This window comes from Sus scrofa, chromosome 14 (genome assembly GCF_000003025.6).
Source record: "Sus scrofa isolate TJ Tabasco breed Duroc chromosome 14, Sscrofa11.1, whole genome shotgun sequence".
NCBI classification, from domain to species: Eukaryota; Metazoa; Chordata; class Mammalia; order Artiodactyla; family Suidae; genus Sus; species Sus scrofa.
In genome coordinates this window covers 12,217,890-12,245,553 of record NC_010456.5, presented here as the reverse complement: position 1 = coordinate 12,245,553, position 27,664 = coordinate 12,217,890, and the positions used below count along the sequence as shown (strand labels likewise).

The 27,664-nt window shown below is 44.1% G+C and overlaps 1 protein-coding gene across 4 annotated transcripts in view; it reads left to right on the top strand.

Moving 5' to 3' along the window:
• The window catches only part of FBXO16 (F-box protein 16), a 58,187-nt gene extending 31,612 nt beyond the window's left edge, over positions 1-26,575 (top strand). For 3 of the 4 annotated variants that reach the window (XM_013982683.2, XM_005670453.3, XM_005670454.3), the window contains 2 exons: positions 7,034-7,136; positions 21,466-26,575. In XM_013982683.2, the coding sequence (XP_013838137.1) occupies positions 7,034-7,136; positions 21,466-21,639 (277 nt within the window). In that variant the 3' untranslated portion in view covers positions 21,640-26,575. Of the gene's footprint in view, positions 1-7,033; positions 7,137-20,703; positions 20,730-21,465 lie in introns of all 4 variants that reach the window. The other variant, XM_021072808.1, reaches the window with a different exon arrangement.

Below are 27,664 nucleotides of genomic sequence, written 5' to 3'. Positions count from 1 at the left end.
CCTTTCAGAAAATACTTACTAGCACTTCGGTCCATAAAAAGATGAAAACAGAACTTAATGTGAAATACAAATGCTTTTTTTGTTTTTTTAGGGTCACACCTGTAACATATGGAAGTTTCCAGGATAGGGGTCGAATCGGAGCTGTAGCTATTGGCCTACACCACAGCTCACAGCAACACCAGATCCTTAACCCACTGAGCAAAGCCGGGGATCGAACATGCACCCTCATGGATACTAGTCGGATTCGTTTCCACTGAGCCATGAAGGGAACTCCCACAAATGCTTTTTACTACATAGAAACGAAAAGTAATTGAAAAGTAAATTCACCATTACTGGTAAATGTGCCCTGTTCTTTGTATTTGTTTTTGGTTTTGTTTATTTTTTGTCTTTTTTTTTTTTTTTTTTTTTTTTTGGCTGTACCCTCAGTATATGGAAGTTCCTGGGCCAGGGATCAGATCAGAGCCACAGTTGTGACCCATGTCCTCAGGCATGGCAACGCCTGATCCTTTTAACGCACTGTTCTGGGCAAGGGCTCAAACCTGCATCCTGGTGTTGCATTGACACTGCTGATCCCAGTCTGCCACAGCTGGAACTTCTGTTCTGTTTGTTTGTTTTTTTCCCCACAAATGGCATACAGACATTCCCAGCCCAGGGGTCCACCCAGGGATCAGGAGTGACCTGAGCCACAACAGTGACAATGCTTGATCCTTAACCCACTAGGCCACCAGGGAACTCCTGGACGTTTGTATTTTGTAACTGTAATGCTTTAACATCACAGCTTCTTTAAATATTTTAATATCTCAAATTCCAATCCAACATCATAGACTCCATTCTTGTCATTTCCTTTTCCTTATTTGCACCCCCCTTCTGTGACCACGATACAGATACACACATACATATATGATTTTGATCATATATGTACACATAAAATTTTGTATAAAAGTATATTATATATACACACAGTATATATTTACTTAAATTCTGAAAGTAATTTCAGAATTGCTATCTCATATCATCACTTAAACAAATCTACCAACTAGAATTCAATATTTGTGGTTCTTTTTTGCCTTTAGCCAGAGGCTGTATACTCATACTATAGACTCAAAAGTTATTTCTTGTTGGTTTTTTTTTGGCATTTCCTTCAGTGTGGGTATGTTAATGTGATTCTAAAGTTAATACTAATGGAGTGTCCGTCGTGGCTCAGTGGTTAACGAATCCAACTAAAAACCATGAGGTTGCAGGTTCGATCCCTGGCCTCGCTCAGTGGGTTAAGGACCCGGCATTGCCGTAGGTTGTGGTGTTGGTTGAAGATGCGGCTTGGATCCCACATTGCTGTGGCTGTGGCATAGGCCAGAGGCTACAGCTCCGATTAGACCCCCAGCCTGGGACCCTCCATATACCGCGGATGCTGCCCTAAAAAGATAAAAGACAAAAAAAAAAAAAGAGTTAATGCTATATAAAAGTATACAAAAAGTGTACAAAAGGTATACTCAGAGAAGCACATCATGCACCCCTCTCATCTCCTCCACACCATCCTATACTGTCATCTTTTCCACCTCATTCCCACTTATAAATATCATTAGTTTCTGGTTTATCCTTCCAATGTTAGTTTTTGCCTGAAGTTACAAAAGATACCATTTTCCAACTCTCTGATTGAAAAAAAAAACTTTAAAGTTTGAAATATATTCTATTGGTGAGGCTGTGGGCAAACAGGCACCCTTGTACATTGCTGGTGGGAATATAAATTGGCACAAAATTTATAGAGAAAAATTTTAGAATATCCAGCAATGATTGTATATTTTTAGGTTTTGACCTAGAATCCCATTTCTAGGAATCAACCTTGAAAACACCAAAAGTACATCAGTGCAAGCATATTTATTGCAGCATTGTTTATGATTTTGAAATACTGGAAATAGCTTAAATGCTTATAAATAGGAGAGTGTTGAATAAGCTATGCATGGTCCATTCACACAATGGAGTACTAGGCAACTGTAAAAATGAATGAGGAACATCTCTCTGAACTGGTAAGGAGTGATTTCCAGGGTACATCATTAAGTGAGAAAAGCAAATTGCCAAAGAGCGTCTACAGAATCCTTCCCATAGTATAGAAAGGAAAAAAAAAGTAAGAAAATATACATCTGTATCTGTATATATGTATGTATCTGTTCATTTGTTAACACACACACATAAGATAAACAGAAATTAAGGAAACAAGAAATATTTGAGAATAATAATATTATTAATTTATTAAACCAAGAATAATAATAAATAATATTAAACCTAAGTCAGGTGATCACTGTGAGGATTAATATATGTAACATGCTTATAATAGTGCTTGACATGTAGTAAGTAATTACTTTTTCGTAGGATGGTTTCTAAAATTATATTATTTGGCTAAAAAAAGGAAAGGGAAAGGGTAACCCCAGAAGGCTTGATGACTTGGGGACACTCAGATTACATTTGATTTTTCTGGGCCATTGGGGTCCCTTTAGAAGATGAGATGAGAGTGGTATCCCTAATTAAACAAGAATTGAGCTATTTGAAGGCACAGACTATCCCTTACTCATCTTTAAAAGTTTTTGGCCACTTCCACGGTTTGCAAAAGTTCCCAGACCAGAGACTGAACCCAAGCCACAGCAGTGACAGTGCCAAGTCCTTAACTGCTAGGCCACCAGGGAACTCTATTTAAATTTATATCACCACTGATTGTCACTGCAATACTCATTAAATGTTCAGTTGTGAAATAATTGTAGCGTTTTGATTCATGAACTTCACATTCTTCTAGTTATATCAGAAAAAGTACAAATCATTTCCTGATAATTTAGAATGCGCTGAGGGAAAAAGGTAAGGCACAAAACAGAGTTTGAAAGAAATACTACCATTTACATTTAAATGGGTGGAGGAGAAAGATATGTATATACACATACATATTTTTATATACATAAAATATCTCTAGAATATACACAAGAAACTGATACTACTGTTTTCCTTCAAGGAGAACTATACGTTAAAGGCAAGGATGGATAAGCAAATTTCACTGTATATCCTTCTGAACTCTAGAATTTTGAACCATTGTGAATGTATAGACTATATTGATTAACATATCCCTGGAGACAGTATTTAAGTTTGTGGCCCTCAGTATTGATTAGGTTGGTAAGTTAAAGAGAGGCAAGTTTAGATACCCAGGTACATTAGCATGAGAAAAACTGATAATCTCCTGAATTTTCTGTGAGATTCAAACATTATTTGTAAGGCAATAATTGCATTAAATATTAGTGTACTGAACACTAATTAAAAGACAGAGATTATCAGAATAGGTAAAAAGGCAAGAACCAACTATATGCTTTTTTTTTTTAGAAGAGATACACCTTAAACATTAAGACACAATTAAGTTTAAAATGAAATGATAGAAAAATATGTACCATGCAAAGAGGAAGCATAAGAAGGCTAGAATGACCATTAATATCAGATAAAATAGACATTAAAACAGTATTACCAGACATAAAAAGGGGCATTTTATGATACAGAGATCATCTCAACAGAAAGATATAATTGTTGCAAATGCATATGTACCTAAGTCTGAAAGTACATAAGACAAAATTTGGAAGATTTAAAAAGATAAATAGGATCTGGCGTTGCCGTGAACTGTGGTGTAGGTTGAAGAGGTGGCTTGGATCCCGCGTTGCTGTGGCTATGGCGTAGGCTTGGCAGCTATAGCTCCGATTAGACCCCTAGCCTGGGAACCTCCATATGCTGCGGGAGCAGCCCTAGAAAAGGCAAAAAGACAAAAAAGACAAAAAAAAAAAAGATAAATAGACAATTCCACAAACACATCAAACTCATTTTTTTCAAGTGCATGTGCTGTGTTCACCAAAATAGACCAGATGCTTAGACTCTTCAAAGAGTCAGTGTCATGGGGGTGGGGGATAAAAGAGGTGGGGGAAATGTTCTAGATGTAAGACACAAATCAAATGCAGTTGGACTCTACGTGGGATTTGGTTTAAAAAAAAAGAAAGAAAGAGTATTATAATGAGTATTCGTGGGACAATTGCATAAATTTGATATGGACCAGATATTAAAATGATATTAAAGAACTACTGTTGGCATTCCTGCTGTGGTCAATGGGATCTGCAGTGTCTCTGCAGCACCAAGATGCAGGTTCGATCCCTAGCCCAAAGCAGTTGGTTAAAGATCCAGTGTTGCCGCAGCGTGGCATAGATCTCAGCTGCGGCTCACATTTGATCCCTGGGCAGGGAACTTCCATATGCTGTGGGTGTGGCTGAAAAAAAAAAAGATAGATTCTGTCTAAAAAACAATCAGATATCAAGTTAGGAGTTCCCTGGTGGTGCAGTGGGTTAAGTATCTGGCGTTGTCACTGCTGTGGCTCAGGTTGTTGCTGTGGCTCAGGTTCAGTCCCCAGTCCAGGAACTTGTGCTTGCACGTACGTGCAGCCAAAACAAACAAACAAACAAACAAATATATATATATCAAGTCAGTTTTCAGTTTTCCTTGAATGTCTTATAAGTGTTTGATGTTTTTAAACATCTGGTTTGTTTAATCAGGTTGCAGATAAGCTCCACATATTGCACTTGATCCATGCATAACTTAAGGGGTCTGTCTTTCCTTCCTTCCTTCCTTCCTTCCTTCCTTCCTTCCTTCCTTCCTTCCTTCTTTCTTTCTTTCTTTTGGCTTTTTTAGGGCTGCACTTCCGGCATATGGAGGTTCCCAGGCTAGGGGTCTAATTGGAGCTATGGCTGCTAGCCTATACCACAGTCACAGCAACTTGGGATCTGAGCTGCATCTGCAACCTACACCACAGCTCACGACAACACCAGATCCTTAACCCACTGAGGGAGGCCAGGGATGGAAGCTTAAACCTCATGGTTCCTACTTGGATTCGTTTCTGCTTCACCATGACAGGAACTCCTCTTTTTTTTTTTTTTTTTTTATGTATAGGTTTCCTCTCTGTCGTTTTCTCTCTGTCCACCACCCCCCAACCTTTCAATTTGCTTATTATAGAAATCTGGGCATTTATTCTGTCAAGCTTCTCATCTTGTAGATTTTGGTTATTGCACTCCCAACATGCAGCTGAGCACATTCTTGTGTCTCTTGTATGAGGTCGCACTGGTCATCAGATCTGGAGACCTGAATATATAATGATCAGGTACGTCCATCATGAGGTACATCATTTCTGCTTGTCCCATTTTTTGTGATGTTAGTGGTCTCCATTCATTATTTTAGGCAAACTTTTTCTGGAAAGGGCTAGGCAGCAACTACACTATGCTTTGCAGGACATATCATTACTCTGCCATTGCAGCCTGAAAATTGCTGCCGACCGTATGAAAAAAGTAAGCAGATGGTGTTCCAATAAAACTTTATTTACGGGAGTTTCTGTTGTGGCTCAGCAGGTTAAGAACCTGACTAGTATCCATGAACATGCAGGTTTGATCCCTGGCCCCACTCAGTGGGTTATGGATCAGCATTGCCATGGGCTGCAGTATATGCTGCAGACCCAGCTCAGATCCTGAGTTGCTATGGCTGTGGCGTAGGCCAGCCAGCAACTGCAGTTCACATTTGACCCCTAGCCTGGGAACTTCTATATGCCGCAGGTGTGGCCCTAAAAAGAAAAAAAAAAAAAAAAAAAACTGGCCTTGAGGCTGAGGTTTATTCTATTATATACAATAGTTTTGGAAAATAAATATTAAAATTAATACAAACAATAGGATTACTGAAAACAGTTTAGGATTTCTGTACCTGTTTTAGTCCTCAGGATATATTCTACTATGAATATTCAGATAAATTACTGCATTAAAGTTCCATGAAGTAATTCCTCTATGTGGAATAATGCCTCCAGCTGGACAGACAAGATCATTGTTTTGTGTTTTTTTTAAGATTTTGGGGGAGTTCCCGTCGTGGCGCAGTGGTTAACGAATCCGACTAGGAACCATGAGGTCGCGGGTTCGGTCCCTGCCCTTGCTCAGTGGGTTAATGATCCGGCGTTGCCGTGAGCTGTGGTGTAGGTCGCAGACGCGGCTCGGATCCCGCGTTGCTGTGGCTCTGGCGTAGACCGGTGGCTACAGCTCCGATTCAACCCCTAGCCTGGGAACCTCCATATGCCTTGGGAGCGGCCCAAGAAATAGCAACAACAACAACAACAGACAAAAAGACAAAAAAAAAAAAAAAAAAAAAAGATTTTGGGAATTTTCTTCCTTCATTTTATTTTATAATTTTGAGAAAAACTAAGATGGCTCCAGAGTCAAATAAATATACAAACCAAGATGTATTTAGGGAAGTCTAGCTTCTGTTTTTACCCTTCCATACTGTTCCTTGTTCCTGACTGGATCACACAGGAATCCTACTGAGAAGTAACTATTTTTCAAAATGTGGTACAGTTCTTCCATTTAAAAAAATATGTAAACAGGAGTTCCCGTCTTGGCGCAGTGGAAACTAATCCGACTAGGAACTGTGAGATTACGGGTTTGATCTCTGCCCTCTCTCAGTGGGTTAAGGATCCGGCGTTGCCATGAGCTGTAGTGTAGGCTGAAGACTCAGCTTGGATCTGGCGTTGCTGTGGCTCTGGCGTAGGCCGGTGGTTACAGCTCTGATTAGACCCCTAGCCTGGGAATATCCATATGCTCCGGGTATGGCTCTAAAAAGACAAAAGACAAAAAAAAAAAAAAAAAAAAAAAAAGTGAACACACACAGCCCTTTCTGAAAGAAATGGTAGCACACAATTCATACCACTTTATCCCCCTTTCTTTTTTCATGTACCAGTATATATCCTGGAAATCACTCCACAGTTACATAAAGAAATATTCTGCCTTCCTTTTCACACATCATAGTCCTCCATTATGTGGATGTGTCAGAGTTTATTCAACTTGTTCTCACTGATAGACATTTGGCTTATTTCCAATTGAATGAAGGCAATCCTTTAAGCCATAGGAACAACAAAAGCAAATGGACAAATAGCGATGCCAACCCCCAAAGCTTTAAAGTGATATTTGTAATGTGTCCAATGCTTTCCAATTTACAGAAGAAGGAAAAGATCTGAAAAAAACCCAGACTTCAACCGACAGTCACATGACAAGAAAAATAAATTGCAGGACAGAGCTAAACTGAGAAAAGCACAGTCATTGGTAAGTAAGCCTTCCAAAAGATTCCCACCATAATGTTAATGAAAATTGCTGCATCTCTAATCCTGTTTTCAAAATAATTTATTTTAATGAAAATCCTCAAGTGGTGGGGTTTTTTGTTTTTTGTTTTGTTTTGCTTTTTAGGGCCACAGGTGTGGCATATGGAAGTTCCCAGGCTAGGGGTGGAATCAGAGCTGCAGTTGCCAACCCAGGCCACAGCTCACAGCAACACCAGATCCTTAACCCACTGAGCGAGGCCAGGGATCAAACCCGAATCCTCATGGATACTAGTCAGGTTCTTAACCCACTGAACCACAAGGGGAACTCTCAAGTGGTAGTTTAAATCCTGGTCTCTGACAGTGACTGACAAGCTGTCACCTTGAAGATGCCCTTTACTTAATCTCTCTGAACCTCTATTTTCTCACCTGTTTAAAACAAAAAAAAGAAAAAGCATGGATGAACTGGTGTGTATAGATCTGCTTTGAAAACTATACAGGTGTTCCCTGATGGCTCAGCAGGATAAGGATCTGGCATTGTCCCTGCTGTGGCTCAAGTTACTGCTGTGCCTCTGGTTCAATCCCTGGCCCTGAAACTTCCACAGCCCAGGCATGGCCAAAAAAAGAAAAGCTATACAATATATATGGTCTTAAGGGTGCATTGCTATCATTAGTTCTTTCTTCTCCTGTGAGTTCTTTGGGGTGGGGGGAGGGGAGCCTATAGAAATTTTGCTGTAGAAATTACTTATCTATAGAGTGAAGGTTCTATTCACCTTAGAAAAAGGTGTGCTGTTCATAGCTTTCCTGCTACCAGTGGAACATGATTATAAAAGTACCTTTCAAATAACTTCAGAAAAAATAAAAACTTTTCTTGACCTAATTAAAAAATAACTAATTGACTACCTAATAAAGTCAGTGACTGTGACTAGGGAGCATTATTATTTCATAGCAGAATTTCCCAAATTGTGGTTCTGTACCCCCAGTGGATCCCTTGCAGCACGTATGAGAGTCTTTGGGGCAAAGTAGAAGGGAATAAGGATGGAATAAAAAGCTCATATTAGTAGTAAAGATTTAGAAAAAGGCTGAGGATACACACTCAAGCAAAATAAATGGGTGTCAGTTGAGAGAAGAATAAGTGTGTATTCATGCATAAATCACTTTTATAGCTCTCCTTTAAAGCCCAATTACTTTCTGTTTAAATGCATTTTCAAGTGTTATGTTCCAAACGAGAGAGAGAAAGATGAGTTTTCAAAAATGGGGTAGTCTGTACGCTGAGGAGCTAGTTTTGTTAGACTGGATGAGGCTTCTCACAGACCTATGTACAGATGCCCAAGGGAAAGGGGAAGCTTAAAACAGAGCTGTAAAATTGTCAGTGAAAATCATTAATTGAGAAAGAATTAACTTTGTGAGGCTTATCACCCGTACCATTCAAGCTTGCTCCTGCCCGGTTCCCCAGCCCATCCTAGGCCAGGAGTAGATGAGAAATTTGGGGAAGAGCAGGGAATCTGAAGGAAGATAAAGGTTGATGGTGACATATGCTTACAAGTTATCAACACAAGTGAACATTTCTCCTGCTTAAAACAAAACAAAACAAAATCGAAAGCTAAACAGAAGCCTTTCTTCTGGGTTTTTGACATTCACCATCCGTCACACAGGAGCAGAGCTTGCTTAAGTTAAAATAGTAAGTATAAATTTAAAACTTTAAAAGTGTTAATAAAAGCTGAAAGGGAAACCAGGGCAAATTAAATGATGGAGAGCCATTAAGGTATTAATAAGCAAAGTATGGGATTGTATCGATCTACTTGTATTATTTATGTAAATAAGGTAATTATAATCAAGGCACATGAGCCATAATTAAACCCTCCAAAAGAGAGCCGGGATCTTTGACTCTGTAATGGTGTCCATGATAAGCCTGGTTGTTCCGGCCACAGGCTGCAGAGGGCGAGGGCCCCCTCTCTACTCGGCAGTTGGCCCCACCATACACCACATCCCTTGGAGGAAAAGAGCAACCTCCTACATGAGGCAAGGTGATTGTGAAAATGAAGAAATGCTGGCCGGGAGGCCTGAGAGAACAGGAAATAAGTATTGAGGAAATTCAATTAGGGGACACAGGAGAGTAGGGAGTAAGTTAAGCCCTGACAGAAGCTCCCGTTGTGGCTCAGTGGGTTAAGAACCCAACTAGTATCCATGAAGATGCGGGTTTGATCCCTGGCCTCGCTCAGTGGGTTAAGGATCTGGTGTTGCCACAAGCTGCAGCTTAGGTGGGAGATGTGGCTCAGATCTGGTGGTGTAGCTCTGGTGTAGGCCTGAAGCTGCAGCTCTGATTCAGCCCCTACCCTGGGAACTTCCATATGCCACGGATGCAACCCAATAAATAAATAAATGAAACCCTGACAACTGCATCTGTAGAGAGAGTGTGGTAGATACAGCCTAGGTGTGATTGCAGGAGAGAAAATCATGTATTCATTTGATAGATAGTTGTTGCATCATTGAGACAGGTGTATCTGGAAAGCTTCAGAACTAGAGAAACAGGTGAGCAGGCAAAACTTAGCAAACACCTTATCAAGCAAGAATGAGAAGGACAGATCACCCAAGCCTGAGACCTTGAGTATTCTTGAATATCACTGAGCAGAAAAGGGGCATGTGATACCTGGAGAAGTTACAGCTTTGTGAAGTGGAAGGGTTGGAAGAGGAAAAGTCATGGACATAAAAGTACAAAAAAAGAGTTCCCATTGTGGCTTAGCAGGTTAAGAACCTGATTAGTCTCCATGAGGATACGGGTTCGATCCCTGGCCTCACTCAGTGGGTTAAGGATCCGGCATTGCTGCAAGCTGTGGTGTAGGTGGAAGATATGGCATTAACTGTGGTATAGGCCAGCAGATGCAGCTCCAATTTGACCCCTAGCCTGGGAACTTCTATATGCTATGGGGACAGCCCTGAAAAGACAAATTAAAATTTTTTTCAAGTACAAAGAATATTTTTTAGGCCATCTCCCCCAGGAGTGGCTGTCAGGCCACTGAGATATTTTTATTTTTTGCCTGTCATTGCTTAGAACCTTCAAATATGAGAGTTCTCTCCCCAAACAGAAACATTCTCAGGGAAACAGTTTCAAACCCAAGTATATTGCTGTGAGTTGGTGAGGTATTATGTTATTATTAGGTTACAGTTTATGAAGCCTGCCCCTCACAAGGGTCCCTAGTTTTCTCTTATACTGTTTTGGGGGGCTGCACCCACAGCATACAGGGATTGAACTTGAGCCACAGCAGTGACCATGCCAGGCCCTTAACCCACTAAGCCACCAGGGAACTCCTCCTCTTACACTTTTAATTCTAGCACTGCCTCATCATAGCTGCTTCAGCTGAACCACTTTTTGGTGTGAATCATTAATGGAAGATCGGAATAAAGCCTAAATGCTTTGCAATTTTGAAGGTGGTTTATTAAAAATCACAAGACTATCAAGAAATGCCCATTACCATGAGTTATTATAATAAAATCCCATACAGAATAGAGCAATCAAAAAATAGAATCATGTTATTGCAGGAACGGGGACCCCTTCCAGGGCCCGAGAGTGGAGTCTTGTCTAACACTGGGAAATGAATTGTCTGGAGTTCCCTGGTGGCCTACCAGTTAAGGACTAGGCATTGACACTATTGTGGTTTGGGTTACTGCTGTTGCTTAAGTTCAGTCCTGGCCTGGGCATTTCTGGAAAAAAAATGAATTGTCTGAGGAAAAACATGTGCTGACAAAGCAAAACACTTTATTGGGAAGGGGCTCCCAGGCAGAGGGCAGCAAGGTGAGGAAACCCAGGAGAACTGCTCTACCATGAAGTTCGCAGCCTTGCGTTTTATGAGAATGGAGTTAGTTTCTGGATTGTCTCTGGCCAGTTTTCTTGCTCAGCCCATATTTGGTCTGGCTCTGGGTCCTTCCTGGTGGCTCACGCATCTCTCAGCCAAGATGGATTCCAGCGCCAAGGATCCTGGGAGGTTGGTCGTCTCTTCCTTCCTATTGGTCCCTCCTGAATTCTCCTAGTTAGTTTATGAGGCAGCACCGTGCACCTTATTGGGGCCTCCCATTGAGACAACTCATGCAAGCAGTTATCCTGCCTGGCCAAGGTGGGTAGTTTCTGTCAGCAGTCCTCTAACAATCTCAGTATGGTCACGTTCCATCTTATACTTCAGGCATTTCCCATCACGTGTAGAGGTGAAAACAAATTTTTATAATTTTTTTTTTTTGTCTTTTTTTGCTATTTCTTGGGCTGCTCCCGCGGCATATGGAGGTTCCCAGGCTAGGGGTTGAATCGGAGCTGTAGCCACCGGCCTACACCAGAGCCACAGCAACGCGGGATCCGAGCCGCGTCTGCAACCTACACCACAGCTCACGGCAACGCTGGATCGTTAACCCACTGAGCAAGGCCAGGGACCGAAGCCGCAACCTCATGGTTCCTAGTCGGATTCGTTAACCACTGCGCCACGACGGGAACTCCTGAAAACAAATTTTTAAGTCTTAACAGGTGGCCCCACAGTTCCTCTTTGGGGAGGGGATGGAGGGATCTGTCTTTCTCTGGGGGGAAGCCGCTGAGGAGCATATAGGGAGCAGTGACATCCAGAGGGCTTCCATGCTACAGGCACCTGGATTGCAGAGGGCAAACCTGCCTGGCTGGAGATTAGAGGAAGTTTGTTGTTTCTGCTCCTGCAAGGGGAGAGGAGGGAGAGGAGGGGAAGAAATTGCTAAGAGGTGGAGAGACATGCTAGCAGGATGGAGAGAAGTTGAGACAGGGCAGGGGAGATGAGCCAGATCAGCGATAGATTAGGGTAACCCATCCATTTGCATCTAATTGATTCACCCTTACTGGGCTATAAACCCCGCCTTCCATCTCTCTCAAAAATTCGACTCACTTTACCCATGGAAGCAGCATCTCAGAAGTCTAGAAACCAAGAAAGCCCCTCAGGGAGTTCCTATTGTGGCTCAGCAAGTTAAGAACCTGACATGGTATCCATGAAGATGCGGGTTTGATCCCTGGCCTCTCTCACAGTGGGTGAAGGATCTGGCATTGCAAGGTGAGTTGTAGGTCACAAATGTGATTTGGATCTGGTGTTGCTGTTGGCTGTGGCTGTAGCGTAGACCCCTAACCCAGGAACTTCCATATGCTGAGGGTGTTGCGAAGGAAGGAAGGAAGCCCCTCGGGACCAGTTAAAAAACCAAGGGGGGGTGGGCTTCAGACTTGCCAGGCCCTGAAATTGGGACCTCAGCTGACTTATTATTTCTCTCGTCTTTTTTTCCTTTTTCCTATCATGTTAAGTATAAAAACAAACACATTTCCTCTCACACTGAGCTTTTTCTTGGAGGTTAGAAGTCCTCACTTTCTAGGTTCTGATTTGATGGAAGATTTCGAAAAACTTGCCGTTCACAGTATTCAGCTATAACAAGTAACAAAAGCCTCTAACTGCCTGCTTACTCTAATTGCTTTAGATAAGATCTTATCTTTTTCTACGCTCTGCTAATTCCAGCCTCTGCTGTTACCTTCTGGACCTCTTTCCAGGATAACTTGATTCTTAATGTCCTGATTTTGTTTTTAATGCTTCTTTAAGCTTTCTCACCCACCCCCTGCCTGGGTCAAAAGAGTAGGAAAAAGGAATATTCTCTAAAGTGATTGCTGGTTCATGACATGGAAAGAATGGTAGTAAAAGAATCAGGAGACCCTTGTTTTAGCCTCAGCTCTGCTATTAACTAGAAGTCACCCTATTTGAGTTTTCATTTCTCCATTTATTAAATAAACATAAATATAAAATGACATCTTTGGAGTTCCTGTCGTGGTGCAGCGGAAACAAATCTGACTAGGAACCATGAGGTTGCAGGTTCGACCCTGGCCTCACTCAGTGGGTTGAGGATCCTGCATTGCTGTGGTGTATGTTGCAGATGCGGCTCGGATCTGACATTGTTGTGGCTGTGGTGTAGGCGTGCAGCTACAGATCCTAGCCTGGGAACCCTCATATGCTGCAGGTGCGGCCCTAAAAAGACCAAAAAAAAAAAAAAAATAGAGAGAGAGAGACACCTTTCAAGTCCATTCCAGGCTAAATCTAGATCTGCAGACTACATTTACTCTCTGTTGTCTCCTAATACCTGAGGGACACAGCTGTGACTAAAGTGATTTTATATAGACTGCCAAAAAAGAATCCAGTATAATCATGAATCCTAATTATAAACCATTAAAAACTGGTTCCTGTCTCCCAACTTTTTCTTTGAACTTTAGAACACATGATTAATTAAAACAGAAGAATTTGCAAAGCAAAGTTTTTGCAGAAGCTTCAATAGACTTTTTTCAAATTCTGATGACTGCCCAACCCCGCGTTGGTTTAATAATGTCTGTTTGGATGTGCAGAACTAAAAATATATAAAGGAGAGACTTTTAATTATTTAGTTCAATCAGTGAAATTCCTGAGAAATTTATTTGGAAGTAACAATAAGAAAGAATATGGGTTTTACAATCTGAGACACCTGGGCTCTTTTACTAAACAGTGCAACTTTGAATAAGTTACTTAACCTCTCTGAGCCTCAGTTTCTTCATCTATAAAATGGGAATAATGATACCTCCCTTGTAGGACTGCTGTGAGGACTAAATGCCAGATGTATATTAAGTATTTAATACATGTTTAGGTTCTCTACCATTAAATATCATCTTTCATTTTGCTGACAAAGAGCACAGGCGTGGAACAGTCTAGGTTCAATGTCTGATCCCACAGTTTTAGCAGCTCAGGGAGTTGAGCCAAATTACTAACATTTTGGAGCCTCTGTTTCCTCATCTGTAAAATAGAGTTGGTACCAACAGTGCCCAGCTCAAGTAAGCATTCAGTAACCAGTAGCTAACAGTGGTAACAACAGCATGGCAATCACCAAATCACGCCACATCACCGCAGAGATGGCAGGAAGCTATAAGCTAGCACTAAGGGTGAGCAGCTGCTGAGATACTGACCAGGGGTCAGCCAGGTGGTCAGGAGGAGGCTCCAACCTGTGGAATAATCTTCTCTTTCTCACTTTTGCCTTACTTTCCCCACTTTCTTTGCCTTTCTCCTTTGCCTCTCAGTGTCCACTGTGTAAAAATGGTTGCATCCAGAGCTGTATGAAATGTAAGCCCTAGATTTTCTCTTCCTGCATGGCCTCCGTAATATCTTATGCCTGCTTGTTACTCCCCATTGGTGTTGGGCTTTTTATTCCACACTCCCAGATGGAATAGTGTGTGTTGAACTCAGTGCCATGAATTCTGTGCTATATGCCTTTGGCTGCCTACTAACTACAGTATTGGCTCTTGTTAATTTCTGATACCTAGAGAAGAAAAGGCCTAATTGCTACGAATCCTGGGGGCAAAATTAACTCTCAGAAAGGACCACTTCTTAGAGTCTTTGTGTTTCTCCTTTGGCTCTAAGGGTGCGCAGATTACTTGTTCTGTCTTGTGGCCTCTTTTATCGTGCTTCGCATAACAAATTACTCTGACATCTCCAACAGGATGATTCTCCCTGATTCTCTTTCACTGATTATTTAGACTGGGGCCAAATGGCTAGTTGTTTTTAGTTAAAAGTTAAACACAGAAGTTCCCTCTGTGGTGCAGTGGGTTAAAAATCTGACCTTGGGAGTTCCCGCGTGGTACAATGAGATCAGCAGCAGCTGGGAGCTCTGGGATGCAGGTTTGATTCCCAGCCCACAACAGTGGGCTAAGGATCTGGTATTGCTGTAACTGTGGCTTAGGTCTCAACTACAGCTCAGATCTGATCCCTGGCCTGGGAACCCCTTATGTCTCGGGACAGCCAAAAAAAAAACCAAAAAAATCTTTGGTGGCTCTGGTCACTGTGGAGGCATGGGTTCTATCCCCAGCCCAATGCAATGAGTTGAAGGATCCAGGGTTGTCTCAGCTATGGCATAGGTTGCAGCTACAGCTCAGATTCAGCCCCTGGCACGGGAACTTCCATATGCTGTGGGTGCAGCCATTAGAAAAACAAGCAAACAGCGAGTTCCCATGGTGGCTTAGTAGTTAATGAATCCGGCTAGGAACCATGAGGTCACGGGTTCGATCCCTGACCTCGATCAGTGGGTGAAGGATCTGGTGTTGCCGTGATCTGTGGTGTAGCTCCCAGATGCAGCTTGGATCTGGCGTTTCTATGACTGTGGCATAGGCCAGTGGCTACAGCTCCGATTAGACCCCTAGCCTGGGAACCTCCATATGCCGAGGGTGCGACCCTAGAAAAGACAAAAAGACAAAAAAAAAAAAAAAACCCGCAAAAGTTAAACACAAAATATTTGACACCATGGGCTTCTCTTGAGTATCTATCAGAAAAGATGAACTGTGTTTATGAGTTATATGATATGATTAGTTATGACAGGTATTTTAATTACTGTTATTACTGGAATTTAAAGCATGTATATAGTGGTTCCCATTGTGGCTCAGCTGTTGAAGAATCTGACAAGTATCCATGAGGATGAGGGGTTCAATCCCTGGCCTTGCTCAGTGGGTTAAGGATCTCGCATTGCCGCAAGCTGCAGCATAGGTCACAAATGCTGCTCAGATCCCACGTTGCTGTGGGTGTGGGGTAGGCCAGCAGCTGCAGCTCCAATTGGACCCTTAGCCTGGGAACTGCCATATGCTGCTGGCGAGGCCCTAAAAAGCAAAACAAAACAAAACAAAACAAAGCAAAAAAACACCCAAAAAGCAAAAACAAATTATATATGTAGCACATACATAGATGCACATGTATAATTTTTTGTAATGCAGTATCTTACTATAAACTACACTAGAGGCCAATTTTTAAAAAGGGGGAGGTGGGTGGGGTTGCCTACAACCCCATATCACAGGCTTAGGAGGCTTAAATGTAGTAACAAATCTATAACTCTTAGCATAATGCCCAACAGGCATGAGGTAGAAGATAGATGGGTCCCAGTCTGAGCAGCTGCAACGGGTTAACAAGCAAGATAATTGGACAGAGACAACCTGGAAAACTGCCCCCATATAAGCAACCCCAGCTGCCCCTATTGTATGCAACCCACTCCAAGTTCACCCATTTTCTCTTTCACACATACTTTGCTTCTGTTTTACAATCTTGGTCTCTGCTGAATTCTGTCTTCAAAGAAGGCAAAGACCAAGGTCTTTCTTCCACCTGTTCTACTGCCAGAATCAGTCAGATTTTCACAATTATTGTTGTTGTTGGTGTTTCTGGAAGTGATTGGTACACTGCAGGGCACATTGCACATTGCTGTTGTTCTATGTATCTGTTCTCCAAATCCATAATATTCCTTTACCTGATTAATTCTCTTAAGTGATCCATGGGTTTACCCAGTGATGTTGTTTGTATCACTGATCACTTACAAATGTCTGCAAATAACATAAATGGAGAACAAAAAGAAATTCAAATGGGGAGTGACAGGCATAGGCACATAGTATACAGGCTGGTTGTCACAATTTTTCCCTGTACCAACCCTTCTTAGGCCTTAGCCTCCTGAGGGTTCCCCTGTTTTGGGGGCTACCCAGCCTGCCTCAGTACCCTCTCACCTTTCTCATTACCTTCTGTGTGCCCAAAGAAATGACATCCAACCTGGGAGTTTCCATTGTGGTTCAGTGGTAATGAACCTGACTAGTGGTTCGCAGGTTCAATCCCTGGCCTCACTCAATGGGTTAAGATTCCAGCGTTGCCATGAGCTGTGGTGTAGGTTGCTGATGTGGCTTAGATCCTGTGTGGCTGTGGCTGTAGTGTAGGCTGGCAGCTGCAGCTCTGATTCAACCCCAGGTTGGGAATGTCCATATGCTGTACATGTGGTCCTAAAAAATAAAACAAAATAAAATGACGAATTTTCTGTTTCTGTGTCAAAGTTCCACTGAAAGGTGGTTTCAGCCATTGCTCTGAAATGAGAAAGAAGGAGGAATCATTTTTTTTCACTGTCTCTTTTTATATCTTCCCAATTCTGAACTATGTGAAAGAGTAACCTATTTAAAAATAAACAATTATTTTAAAAGAGAGGGAAAAGAGAACAAAGTCAGAGGAGCTGTAGCAAAGAGCTCTTAAGGGAAGAATCCCATGTAAGGTAGAAATGTACTAAAATATGCCTTACCTGGTCTCAGAGTGCTCAGTGTTAAAAATAAACCACATGAAATAAGGGCTCAACCATCCTGCTAAGATAGTCCTTGTTGTTAAATCTCTGTGCTAAGTTTTTTCCTACTCCAAGCAATTCTCTGCAACACCAACTGTGTGTTCTACAATTTAACTCAGAGATGCCACAAGTTAAGGGATCTCTCCTGTGCTTCTGACCAACCAGCTAGAGATCAGAGGTTCCAACAACCCCCTCTCTGGGTTCAATGAATCTCACAGAACCAGAGAAACACCATTGTATTAAAGTATATGATAAAGGACCCAGATGAACCACCAGATGAAGACACATAGGGCAAGATCTGGGAGGGTCCCCAGCACAGGAGCTTTTGTCCCTCCTGTGGAATCAGGGCGTGTCACCTGAAAAACTGGGTTTGCCTCTGGGTGGTTGTCAAGCCAGAAGCCACAACCAAGCCGAAGAGCAGGAAAAAGATTTATTACTACTTGCAACAACTAAGGAGAACACTGAGGATCTTTCCTCAAGCAGTGTTTCCCTGCACAGCAAAATTGGGGAAGTTTGAAGCCATGTGCATATTCGCAAAGGGCTTATGCAAAGAGAATTCTGCAGTGAATTGGGGCAAAGGTCAACAGAGTCCAAGCTTTAGTTGATAAAGGTCATGAGGGTCAAAAAGGGCGACATCATCATTCCATCCTCCACCTGGGTGGGGTCCTTAATTTCTGCCAACTTAAAGATATCAGATTGTTATGTGTATCTATAAGAAGGAACTAGGATTCTGTTTTATCTCTGAACTATTGTGTTTTGTTTTGTTTTTGTCTTTTTTAGGGCCACATCTGCGGCATGTGGAAGTTCTCCGGCTAGGGGTCAAATGGGAGCTACAGCTGCTGGCCTACACCACAGTCACAGCATCGCCAGATCCAAGCCGCATCTGTGACCTACACCACAGCTTCTGGTAACGCTGGATCCTTAACCCACTGAGCAATGCCAGGGATTGAACCTGCATCCTCATGGATACTAGTCAGGTTCGTTACCACTGAGCCAGGATGGGAACTCCACGAACTGTTGTTTCCTGACTGCGTCTCCTTTGTTCCTGCATTTATTTTATTTTATTTTTTTGTTGTTGTTGTTGTTGTTGCTATTTCTTGGGCCGCTCCCGCGGCATATGGAGGTTCCCAGGCTAGGGGTTGAATCAGAGCTGTAGCCACCGGCCTACGCCAGAGCCACAGCAACTCGGGATCCGAGCCGAGTCTGCAACCTACACCACAGTTCACGGCAATGCCGGATGCCCAACCCACTGAGCAAGGGCAGGGACCGAACCTGCAACCTCATGGTTCCTAGTCGGATTCGTTAACCACTGCGCCACGATGGGAACTCCTGTTCCTGCATTTCTTTGTTCCTTAAGACCATTAATTACTGAGACCTGTTCAAGGGCAAGCATTGTGGCCGGGCTTAGATCACAAAATGACTTAGACCAAAGTGCACTCTCTTATATCAAGAAAGCCATGCCTGGAGTTCCCATTGTGGCTCAGTGGAAACAAATCTGACTAGCATCCTGAGGACACAGATTTGATACCTGGCCTTGCTCAGTGGGTTAAGGATCCGGCATTGCTGTGGGCTGTGATATAGGTTGCAGACATGGCCCAGATCATGTGTTGCTGTGGTTGTGGTGTAGGCAAGTAGCTACAGCTCCGATTCAGCCCCTGGCCTGGGAACTTTCATATGCTGCTGGTGTCGCCCTAAAAAGAAAAAAAAACAAGCAAAAAAAAACTCCAGTTATTTCAACCAGATCATTAGGTGCTCCGGACCAAGATCCAGGACTGTCAGGTGTGTACCCTTTTATACAGCTTCCCTATATTTTCCCCTTATACCTTTTCTTTTGGAATGATGGCCATTAAAGTCTTTAAACGAAGAGGGTCCGAACAGCTTGTTTTCAGCAAGGAATGGGGGACATAAGGAGATGACCTTCCAGAACCCCTCTAGAAGGGATGAGAAACCAACATTCTGGGTAGGTGGTGACGGTCACCGAGAGGAGGGGACGGGGTCGGGGGTGTGGGTAGGGGAGCCCCTGGGACCTGTCATGGTGGAAAAGGAGAGCTTAAGAGGGGCCTGCCTGGGCCTGTGAACCTCCCTGGGGGCCTTGGGAGAAAGGGCTCCTCAGACAGAGTTACTAACATGCTCTGTGCTGTAATAGGATTAAATCTGAAACTGTTACAGGGGTGTTACCAGCCCATTCTTGTATCATAAAAAGCTAGACTTTTCTTCATTCAAGGAGTATTACTTTATTTTCATTGTTCCTAAAATAGCACCCAAGAATACTTCTATTTGTTCTCTCACCTTATGCTAATCTTAGAAATATGCTGTAAACTGATCCTAAAACAACACTGAAAACTTCAAACATGGGAAGGTGGTTTACTCCCATTTCTTCCCCCTTTCTCTGTGATTCTAATGTCTGGGTGATTAACCCCAGTTTTGCCTACTTTTTCCCAGCAATCATGCAATCATGTGTGGATTGACTCCCGGCCAGACCATAGATTCATTGAGGTATAGTTTTCCAACCTTGTTCTCAGGGAGCTGACAGCCTCACCAGGAGACAAGTAATTTCATTCAGAAACAAGGACTAAGGCTCAGGAGCACATGTTCAGTGCTAAGTTAGGGGTCTCTGCAATAATGGCTCCAGGAGGAGATCCTCTTGTGGCTCAGCAGATTAAAAACCTGACTAGGATGCGTGAGGATGAGGGTTCAATCCCTGGCCTTGTTCAGTGGGTTAAGGATCTGGCTTTGCCATGAGCTATGGTGTAGGTGGCAGACGTGGTTGGGATGGAATTGCTGTGGCTGTGGCATAAGCCAACAGCTTTAGCTCTGATTCAGCCCCTAGCCTGGGAACTTCCATATGCTGCAGGAAAGGCCCTAAAACGAATAGACTAGACTAGACTAGAATCTTCAGGAATCCAGCTGAGGCAGAAATTTCTAAGGGCAGAGACCCTGGAGTTTCTTGGAGATGGTGTGCCTCCAAGGGCAGCTGGATTTAGAGAGGGAGGAAAGCTGGCCCATGATGCAGATGGAGGGTGTGGGTAAGACCAGCTAGTGTGGGGCATCTCTGTGGAGGAAGAATGACAGATGTCTCTGGGTGGCTGGAGACAGCAGTCACAGCTAAAGCAATTTCTGATTCAGTGAAAGCCTAAAGTAGGATTTTCCCCAGATTAACAAAAACCCCGTGCCTTGCACACATATCCATCAGAGCATAGCGGACTGTAATGGGTGATCTGATGGCTGGGACTTGCTAGCTGACTATGGAGTCATAGGAGGGGGGTCGTGTAGGGGCGGCTCAGTACCTGTGCATCTGCTACCTTGCGTCTATCACTCTGCACACAGTCGGAGCCAAGACACAGGTGAACATACACCTCTCCTGCTCCCTGTAAACTCGGCTCCTATTCTTTCTTTCCTTTGCTCTCTCCGTTCTTTCCTCTTCCTTTTCTGCCTACGGCCAGATGTCCAGGAGAAACCCTTTCTCACTGTGAGTTTTGTTTGGAATGTCGGCCTGTGACCTTTGCCTTGTGTGCATGCCCCAGTAGAAGGGAGTAAAAAAGGTGGGAACTCTCCCAGGACTCACCTGGTCTAAAAATCACAAGTCTCCAGACCCAGCTCTCACACCTTTTAGCTCTGTGCTCTTAAACTGGCACTTAAACTCCCTGTTCTTCAGTTCCATTTATTTGTAAAACAGAGATGTGCCTACCTCGTGGAATTTTCTTGAGGTGTTCCCATTGTGGCTCAGCCGGTTAAAAACCCAACTAGTACCCATGAGGATGCGAGTATGATCCCTGGCCCTGCTCAGTAGGGTAAGGATCCTGTGTTACAGCAAGCTGTGGAGTAGGTCAGAGACGTGGCTCAGATCTGGTGTTGCTGTGGCTGTGGTGTAGGCCGGTGGCTAAGGCTCTGATCTGATCCCTAGCCTGGAAACTTCCATATGCTGCCGTATGCTGCAGGTACGGCCCTAAAAAGACACACACACAAACACACACACACAAATTCTTGAGGTTCAAATGAAATATGGTTGTGAAAGCACTTTGGAGACTAGGGAACTTATTGTGAGTAGCTCAAGGTGAACATTGCATGAGGGGAAGGGTGTGAAATTGGGATGTCTCAATAAATCTCATCACTGTGATATAAAATTGTCTTAGGTCACTTAAATAAATTTCATTGCTTCTGCTGTTTTAATGACTCTCACTCTAGTGATGCCTTTTCCTCCCTAGATATCCCTAAGAGCAGGACCCAGCTCCTCGATACACATTCCAGCTCATCTTGCCTGGCCTCCTCATCAGGTAGGGGGGCTTCCAGCCACCGAAGCAGCAACAAAAATGCTCATGCAGCATATCCAGAGACACTCTGGCTTCAATCATTACCCCAGGCCTTCCAGCCAAAGCTGATTTCAGAATGTGAAGGACAAGATGGTCTACCTGAAGAGTTGGATGTTCCTTGGCTCCTCTGTCAGAAACAATTTAGGTACCTTATTATGAAAGCGCATCCTACAGAATTTCAGTAAAAGGTGTTCATGGCACAAATGTCAACGCATTTACAAACTGAGATAGAAATGTGATGACAGATACCATGGGGTTGATAAAGGGACATACGAAAGCACTGTTGCTGACACTGGGTGTGTGAAGCAGGGTCCCGGAGGACACAGTCAGCACCCCCCCAAGGCTACTCGAGTAGTTTAATGGTGGGGCTGTTGTCCCTGGTGTCTTAGTTTGCTAGGGCTTGTCGTGGTCCCTGCGTGTGTGTCGGAAAAGAATTTCCAGACTTGTATCAGGGTGAAAAGAGTTTATGGAACATGGCAAGGTAGAGAGAAAGTAGTTTATTGAGATGAGAGACCCTGCAAGCACAGGAGGACAACTTCCTGACAATCAGGGAGAGCCAACAATGAGTGCGTGGTCGTGTCTTTTTGTAACCCAGGGAGAGATGTCCTGTAATAGACCCGCTGACCTGCTCATTGATTGGGGAAAGAGAGCTGTTATGATACAGTTGCTGGTTGGCTGGGGTGTGCATAAGGCCCCACAGAGGCAGGGTTAAGAGTGCACATACCTTTCCTTGTTGGGGGCAGGAAGGAATAGGCCAAGTTGCTCAAAGTGGGGAAGAAGCATTACAGTGAGACTGGTCGGGTGATAGTAATTATTGTTTAGGCCAGAGGCTTTGAGTTCAATCTCTTGAAGGGGCCTTTGAAACTCAACAGTGCTGCCATAACGCAGTACCAGTGCCTTAGTATGTTCAGGCTGCTGTAACAAAAATACCATTGATGGGTGACTTATGAACAGCAGGCATTTATTTTCTCACTGTTCTGGAGGCTGGGATGCCCAAAATCAAGGTATGGGCTGGTTGGTTTCTCCTGAGGCCTCTCTCCTTGGCTGGTAGCTGACCTCCTTCTCCCTGCGTCATGCTGTCATGCAGTGAGAGCTGTAGCCCACGGGACAGGGCTGCAGGGGTGTGGAGACCAGAGCCTGGTGGGGAGGGAGGGAGAAGACCCACCCCTCTCCCTCCCCTCGCTCCACATTCCAACAATCCTTCCCTTTGGTCAACCCACCTGGAAGTCAGAGAAGCCTGGGAGGTGCAGCTCTGGGGGATGCAGAGGGTAGATGTCAGCCTTTAAGGCCAGGAGCAGGCTGACAGGTGTAGCCAGGAGTGGGCGGGGAGGATAGGATTTGAATGGGACAGTGAAGGATCACCTGCACAGTGGAGGAAACAGGCAATTCCAAAGGAAGGATTATGATGGCTATTAAAACAACATAAGTGGGCTTTAAAGAGGTATTGGAAAACAGAAAATGCTTCTTAGCTGCAAAAGTATTAATCATACATTCAAACTAAACCACCTACTCATGTAACCATTTCCAGGTCCCAGAAGTTACCATTCTAGGATACTTATTTGCATAAGTAGGGCAGAATGATAGAAAAACAAATGTGTTTCTCCATTATGTCATGTCGAACACTTATGTTCTTTTTTTTTTGGCTGCGCCTGTGGCATGCAGAACTTCTTGGGCCAGGGGTCCAACCTTAGCCACAGCAGGAACAACACTGGATCCTTAACCCATTGAGCCACCAGGGAACTCCCAGAGGTATATGTTGCAATGGGCTAGTCTGGAGTTAAGTCTCCAGCCCCTTCTGGAATAAACCAGGGTCACCTGCAACAAGGACATAATCAAGAGAAAGAAGAGCCCATCCAGTATGAGTGGCTTATCTTGTCCTAAGCTGTCTTGAGTTATCTATTCCTGTAAAACAAACCAACCCCCAACTTATTAGCTTACAGCAGTCTGTAATTCTCCTCAAAAATCTGCAGTTAGGGAGGGCTCTGGGGGAGAGCTTATCTCTGATCCACACAGCATCTTCCCCCAACAAAGGGCTGGAAGATCTTCCAAGTTGGGGCATGGCTGGAGAGTTGGTCCTGGGTATCCACTGAGCGCCTCCCCAGGGCTAAAGGCTGGGGGTGTCTGTTCCTCTTCACATGTGCTGGAACATTCTCACTGCCTGGGGGCTGAGTTCTAAGGACAAGTGTTCCCAGAGAGAGCCAGGTGGAAACAGAATCACATTTTTGTCCTAGTCTTGGAAGTCTCATATGTCACTCCCCCATTGCCTGGTGATCACAAAGCTTGTCCAACTTCAAGCAGAGGGGCTGTAGGCTGAGGAGAGTCACAAGGTTCTGAAGAACATGTGGGATGGGGAATATTTCTACATCCATTCTGGAATAGAGTCTCTGCCTTAGGATGGTTCCTGTGTGACCCTTGCCCGTCTTTGGTGATAGTGTAGTCTTGTGAACTAGGTATATCCCCTGTATTAATCTGCTCAGGCTGCCATAACAAAATACCATAGATGGGCTGACTTAAACAGCAGAAATTTATTTTCTCACAGCTCTGTAGGCTGGAAGTCTGAGATCCTGATGTCAGCAGGGCTGGTGTCCTGTGAGAGGTCTCCTTTGGTTGCCTTTTCACTGGGTGCTCATGTGATCTCTCCTTGGTGCCTACGCAGAGGGAGAATAAGAAGGGGAGAAAGATTTCTCTCTGGTATCCCTTCTTATAAGGACACTAATCCTATCAGATCAGGGCCCCACCCTTATCAAGCCATTTAACCTTAATTTCTTCCTTAAAGGCCCCATCTCCAAATACAGACACTCTGGGGGCTAAGACTTTAACACATGAAGAGTTCCCTGGTGGCCTAGTGGTTAAGGACTTTACACTGTAACCACTGTGGCTCAGGTCAATGCTGTGGCTCGGGTTTAATCCCTGGCCTGGGGAACTTCCACATGGCTACAGGCATGGCCAAAGATTTAAATTTTAGAAAAACTACATTTTAACATATAAGTAAAAAAACAAAATACATTTTTTAAAAAAGAGTTTAGCATATGAATTGGGGGGGGGACAGAAACGTTCAGTCCCTAACATCCCCCAAATTGATGTGAATTAGATGACACTTGATAAATTTATATTGATATAAATATAATTCAAGAAAACTTCACTGAACACCTACTATATGCCAATCTCTCTTCTGGACTCTGGGAATATAGGTAGGAGAAGAAACTGTTCCTGCCTTTAATGAGTTTAAAGGTGGGAGTGAGGAGTTGCCGTTGTGGCTCAGCTGGTTAAGAACCCGACTAGAATCCATGAGGACATGGGTTTGATTCCTGGCCTCGCTCAGTGGGTTAAGAATCTGGCATTGCCTGAGCTGTGGTGTAGGTCACAGAAACAGCACAGATCTGGCGTTGCTGTGGCTATGCCTGTGGCATAGGCTGGCGGCTGCCTCTCCTATTCGACCCCTAGCCTGGGCACTTGCATATGTCTCACATGAGGCCCTAAAAAGCAAAAAAAAAAAAAAAAAAAAAAAAGGAAAAACTGGGAGGGAGCCAGAGTGGCCATTACAATACAGTGATGGCTTCAGGGACAGCTTGCTGTGACAGCTCCTGGAAGGGACAAACACACCCTTCCACATGTGCTGTGGAAGTGCCATCCAAGCAGAAACTGAGGAGGAAGGGTATTGAGTGGTAAACAGGGTGTGGGACTGACAAGGGGAAGCACTCAGGATTGAGGAAGAAGATCCGCAGAGGCCTGAGGTGAAACTAGGGTGACCACAGGATCCTGGTTTGCCCAGGGCTGTCCTGGTTTTAGTACTAAAAGTCCCATGTCCAGGAAATGCCTTGGTCACTGGTCTTTATCTGGAACCATAAATAGCCCAGCAGAGCTGGCCCTCAGAGGAGCTTGCGGCAGGGATGGTGGGAGAAGAGCTGGAAAAGTAGGCAGGAGCCCAAACAGGAACCAAGCCACACTCAGGAGTGAAAACTTTCTCTTGGAGGCAGTTGAGCAATCAGTAAGAGATCTTAAGTAGGGAGCGACTTGCTGACACTTGCATTTAGAAAGAGCTCTATCTGCTGGATAATGAAGTGGGACAGTACCAAAGGCCAGTCAGGAAGCCACTGTGGTTTTCCAGGGAACAGATGATGGAGACTTAAAGTAAAATAATGGAGGAGATAAGAGAACCAGAGCATCCAGAATATCTTAAGGAAAAGTAACACACAAAAATACAGATGTGGGAGGTGAGAGCAAAGGAGAAATCAAAGATGACTCCCAGACTTCTGGCTTGGGCCACTGGAAAAAAGTCTCGGGAAGTAATTAAGGTGGTTTGGAAATACCATTCCCAGGGCATCCTCCACAAGAGTACTAACAAAGAAACCCTTCTTCTGCTTCCCACATAACTCTTGTTGACCTAAAATGTCAGTTACTAGGGAGTTCCCTGGTGGTCTAGTGCTTAGGATTTGGCCGCTGGGGTCTGGGTTCGATCACTGGTCGTGAAACTGAGATCCTAGGGCATGCTTCAACCAAAAAAAAAATTAAAGAAATAAAATCAATTATTGTGGGGTGTTCCTGTTATAGCTTAGCAGGTTTAGGACTCAGTGGTGTCTCTGTGAGAATGTGGGTTCGATCCCTGGCTTCACTCAATGGGTTAAGGACCTGGATTTTTTGCAAGCTGCAGCATAGGTCACAGATGTTGCTTGAATCCAGTGGTGCCCTGGCTGTGTCATGGGCCTCAGGTGCAACTCCAACTTGACCCCTGCCCTGGAACTTCCATGTGCTGCAGGTGTGGCTGTAAAAAGAAAAAAGAGGACGTTCTCGTCGTGGCACAGAGGAAACGAATCTGACTAGGAACCATGAGGTTTTGGGTTCAATCCCTAGCCTCGCTCAGTGGGTTAAGGATCTGGTGTTGCCATAAGCTGTGGTGTAGATCACAGACGTGGCTCAGATTTGGCGTTGCTGTGGCTCTGGCATAGGCTGGCGGCTATAGCTCCAATTAGACCCCTAGCCTGGAAACTTCCATGTGCCGAGGGTGTGGCCCTGAAAAAAAAAAAAAATCAGCTATCGTAGGGTTCCTGCTGTGGCACAGTGGGTTAAGAATCCAGCTGTAGGAGTTCCTGTCATAGCTCAGAGGAAACAAATCTGACTAGCATCCATAAGGATGCAGGTTCGATCCCTGGCCTCACTCAGTGGGTTAAGGATCTGGTGTTGCTGTGAGCCATGGTGTAGGCCAGTGGCTGCAGCTCCGATTTGATCCCTAGCCTGAGAACCTCAATATGCCTTGGGTGCAGTCTTAAAAAGACAAAAAAAAGACAAAAAGAGTCCAACTGTAGTGGCTTGGTCACTGCAGAGGTACAGGTTTGACCCCTAGGCCAGCACAGTGGATTAAGGTATCCAGCATTGCCACAGCTGCAGCATAGGTCACAGCTGCAGCTCAGATTCAATCTCTGGCCCAGAAACTTCCGTATGCTGCATGTGTGGCCATAAACAAACAAACAAACAAAAACACAACAACAACAACAGTTATTGCGCAACCACCCCAGAAATCTCAGGCCCACCCAGCCGTGAGACTTATAGGAACATCAGGATAAGGAGGAGGTTTGGGGTGGGAGGGGGACAGAAGGGGCATCACGCTAGATGCTTCTTATTGGTTTATATACTCCATCTTGTTTCATCTTCATGAGAATCTTATGAGGTAGGTAGGTTGGGACTGTTATTCCCATTTCATGGCTGCAGAATGGAGATAAAGTAACATGCCCCAGGGGCCACAGCCACAGAGCAGCAGAGCTGAGCTTTAAACCCAGCTGTGGAGTTCCCCTTGTGGCTCAGTGGTAACAAACCCAACTAGTATCTGTGAGGATGCAGGCTCAATCCCTGGCCTTGCTCAGTGGGTTAAGGATCCGGCGTTGCTCTGAGCTGCAGCGTAGGTCACAGATGAGGCTTGGATCCTGCTTTGCTGTGGCTATGGCTTAGGCCAGCAGTTGCAGCTCCAATTCCACCCCTAGCCTAGGGACCTCCATACGCTGCTGGTGCAGCCCTAAAATGAGAAAAAAAAATTAAAATTAAATAAATAAACCCAGTTGTGTCTGACTTGGAAGAACTGCTCTTTCCACCATGCTGCTTC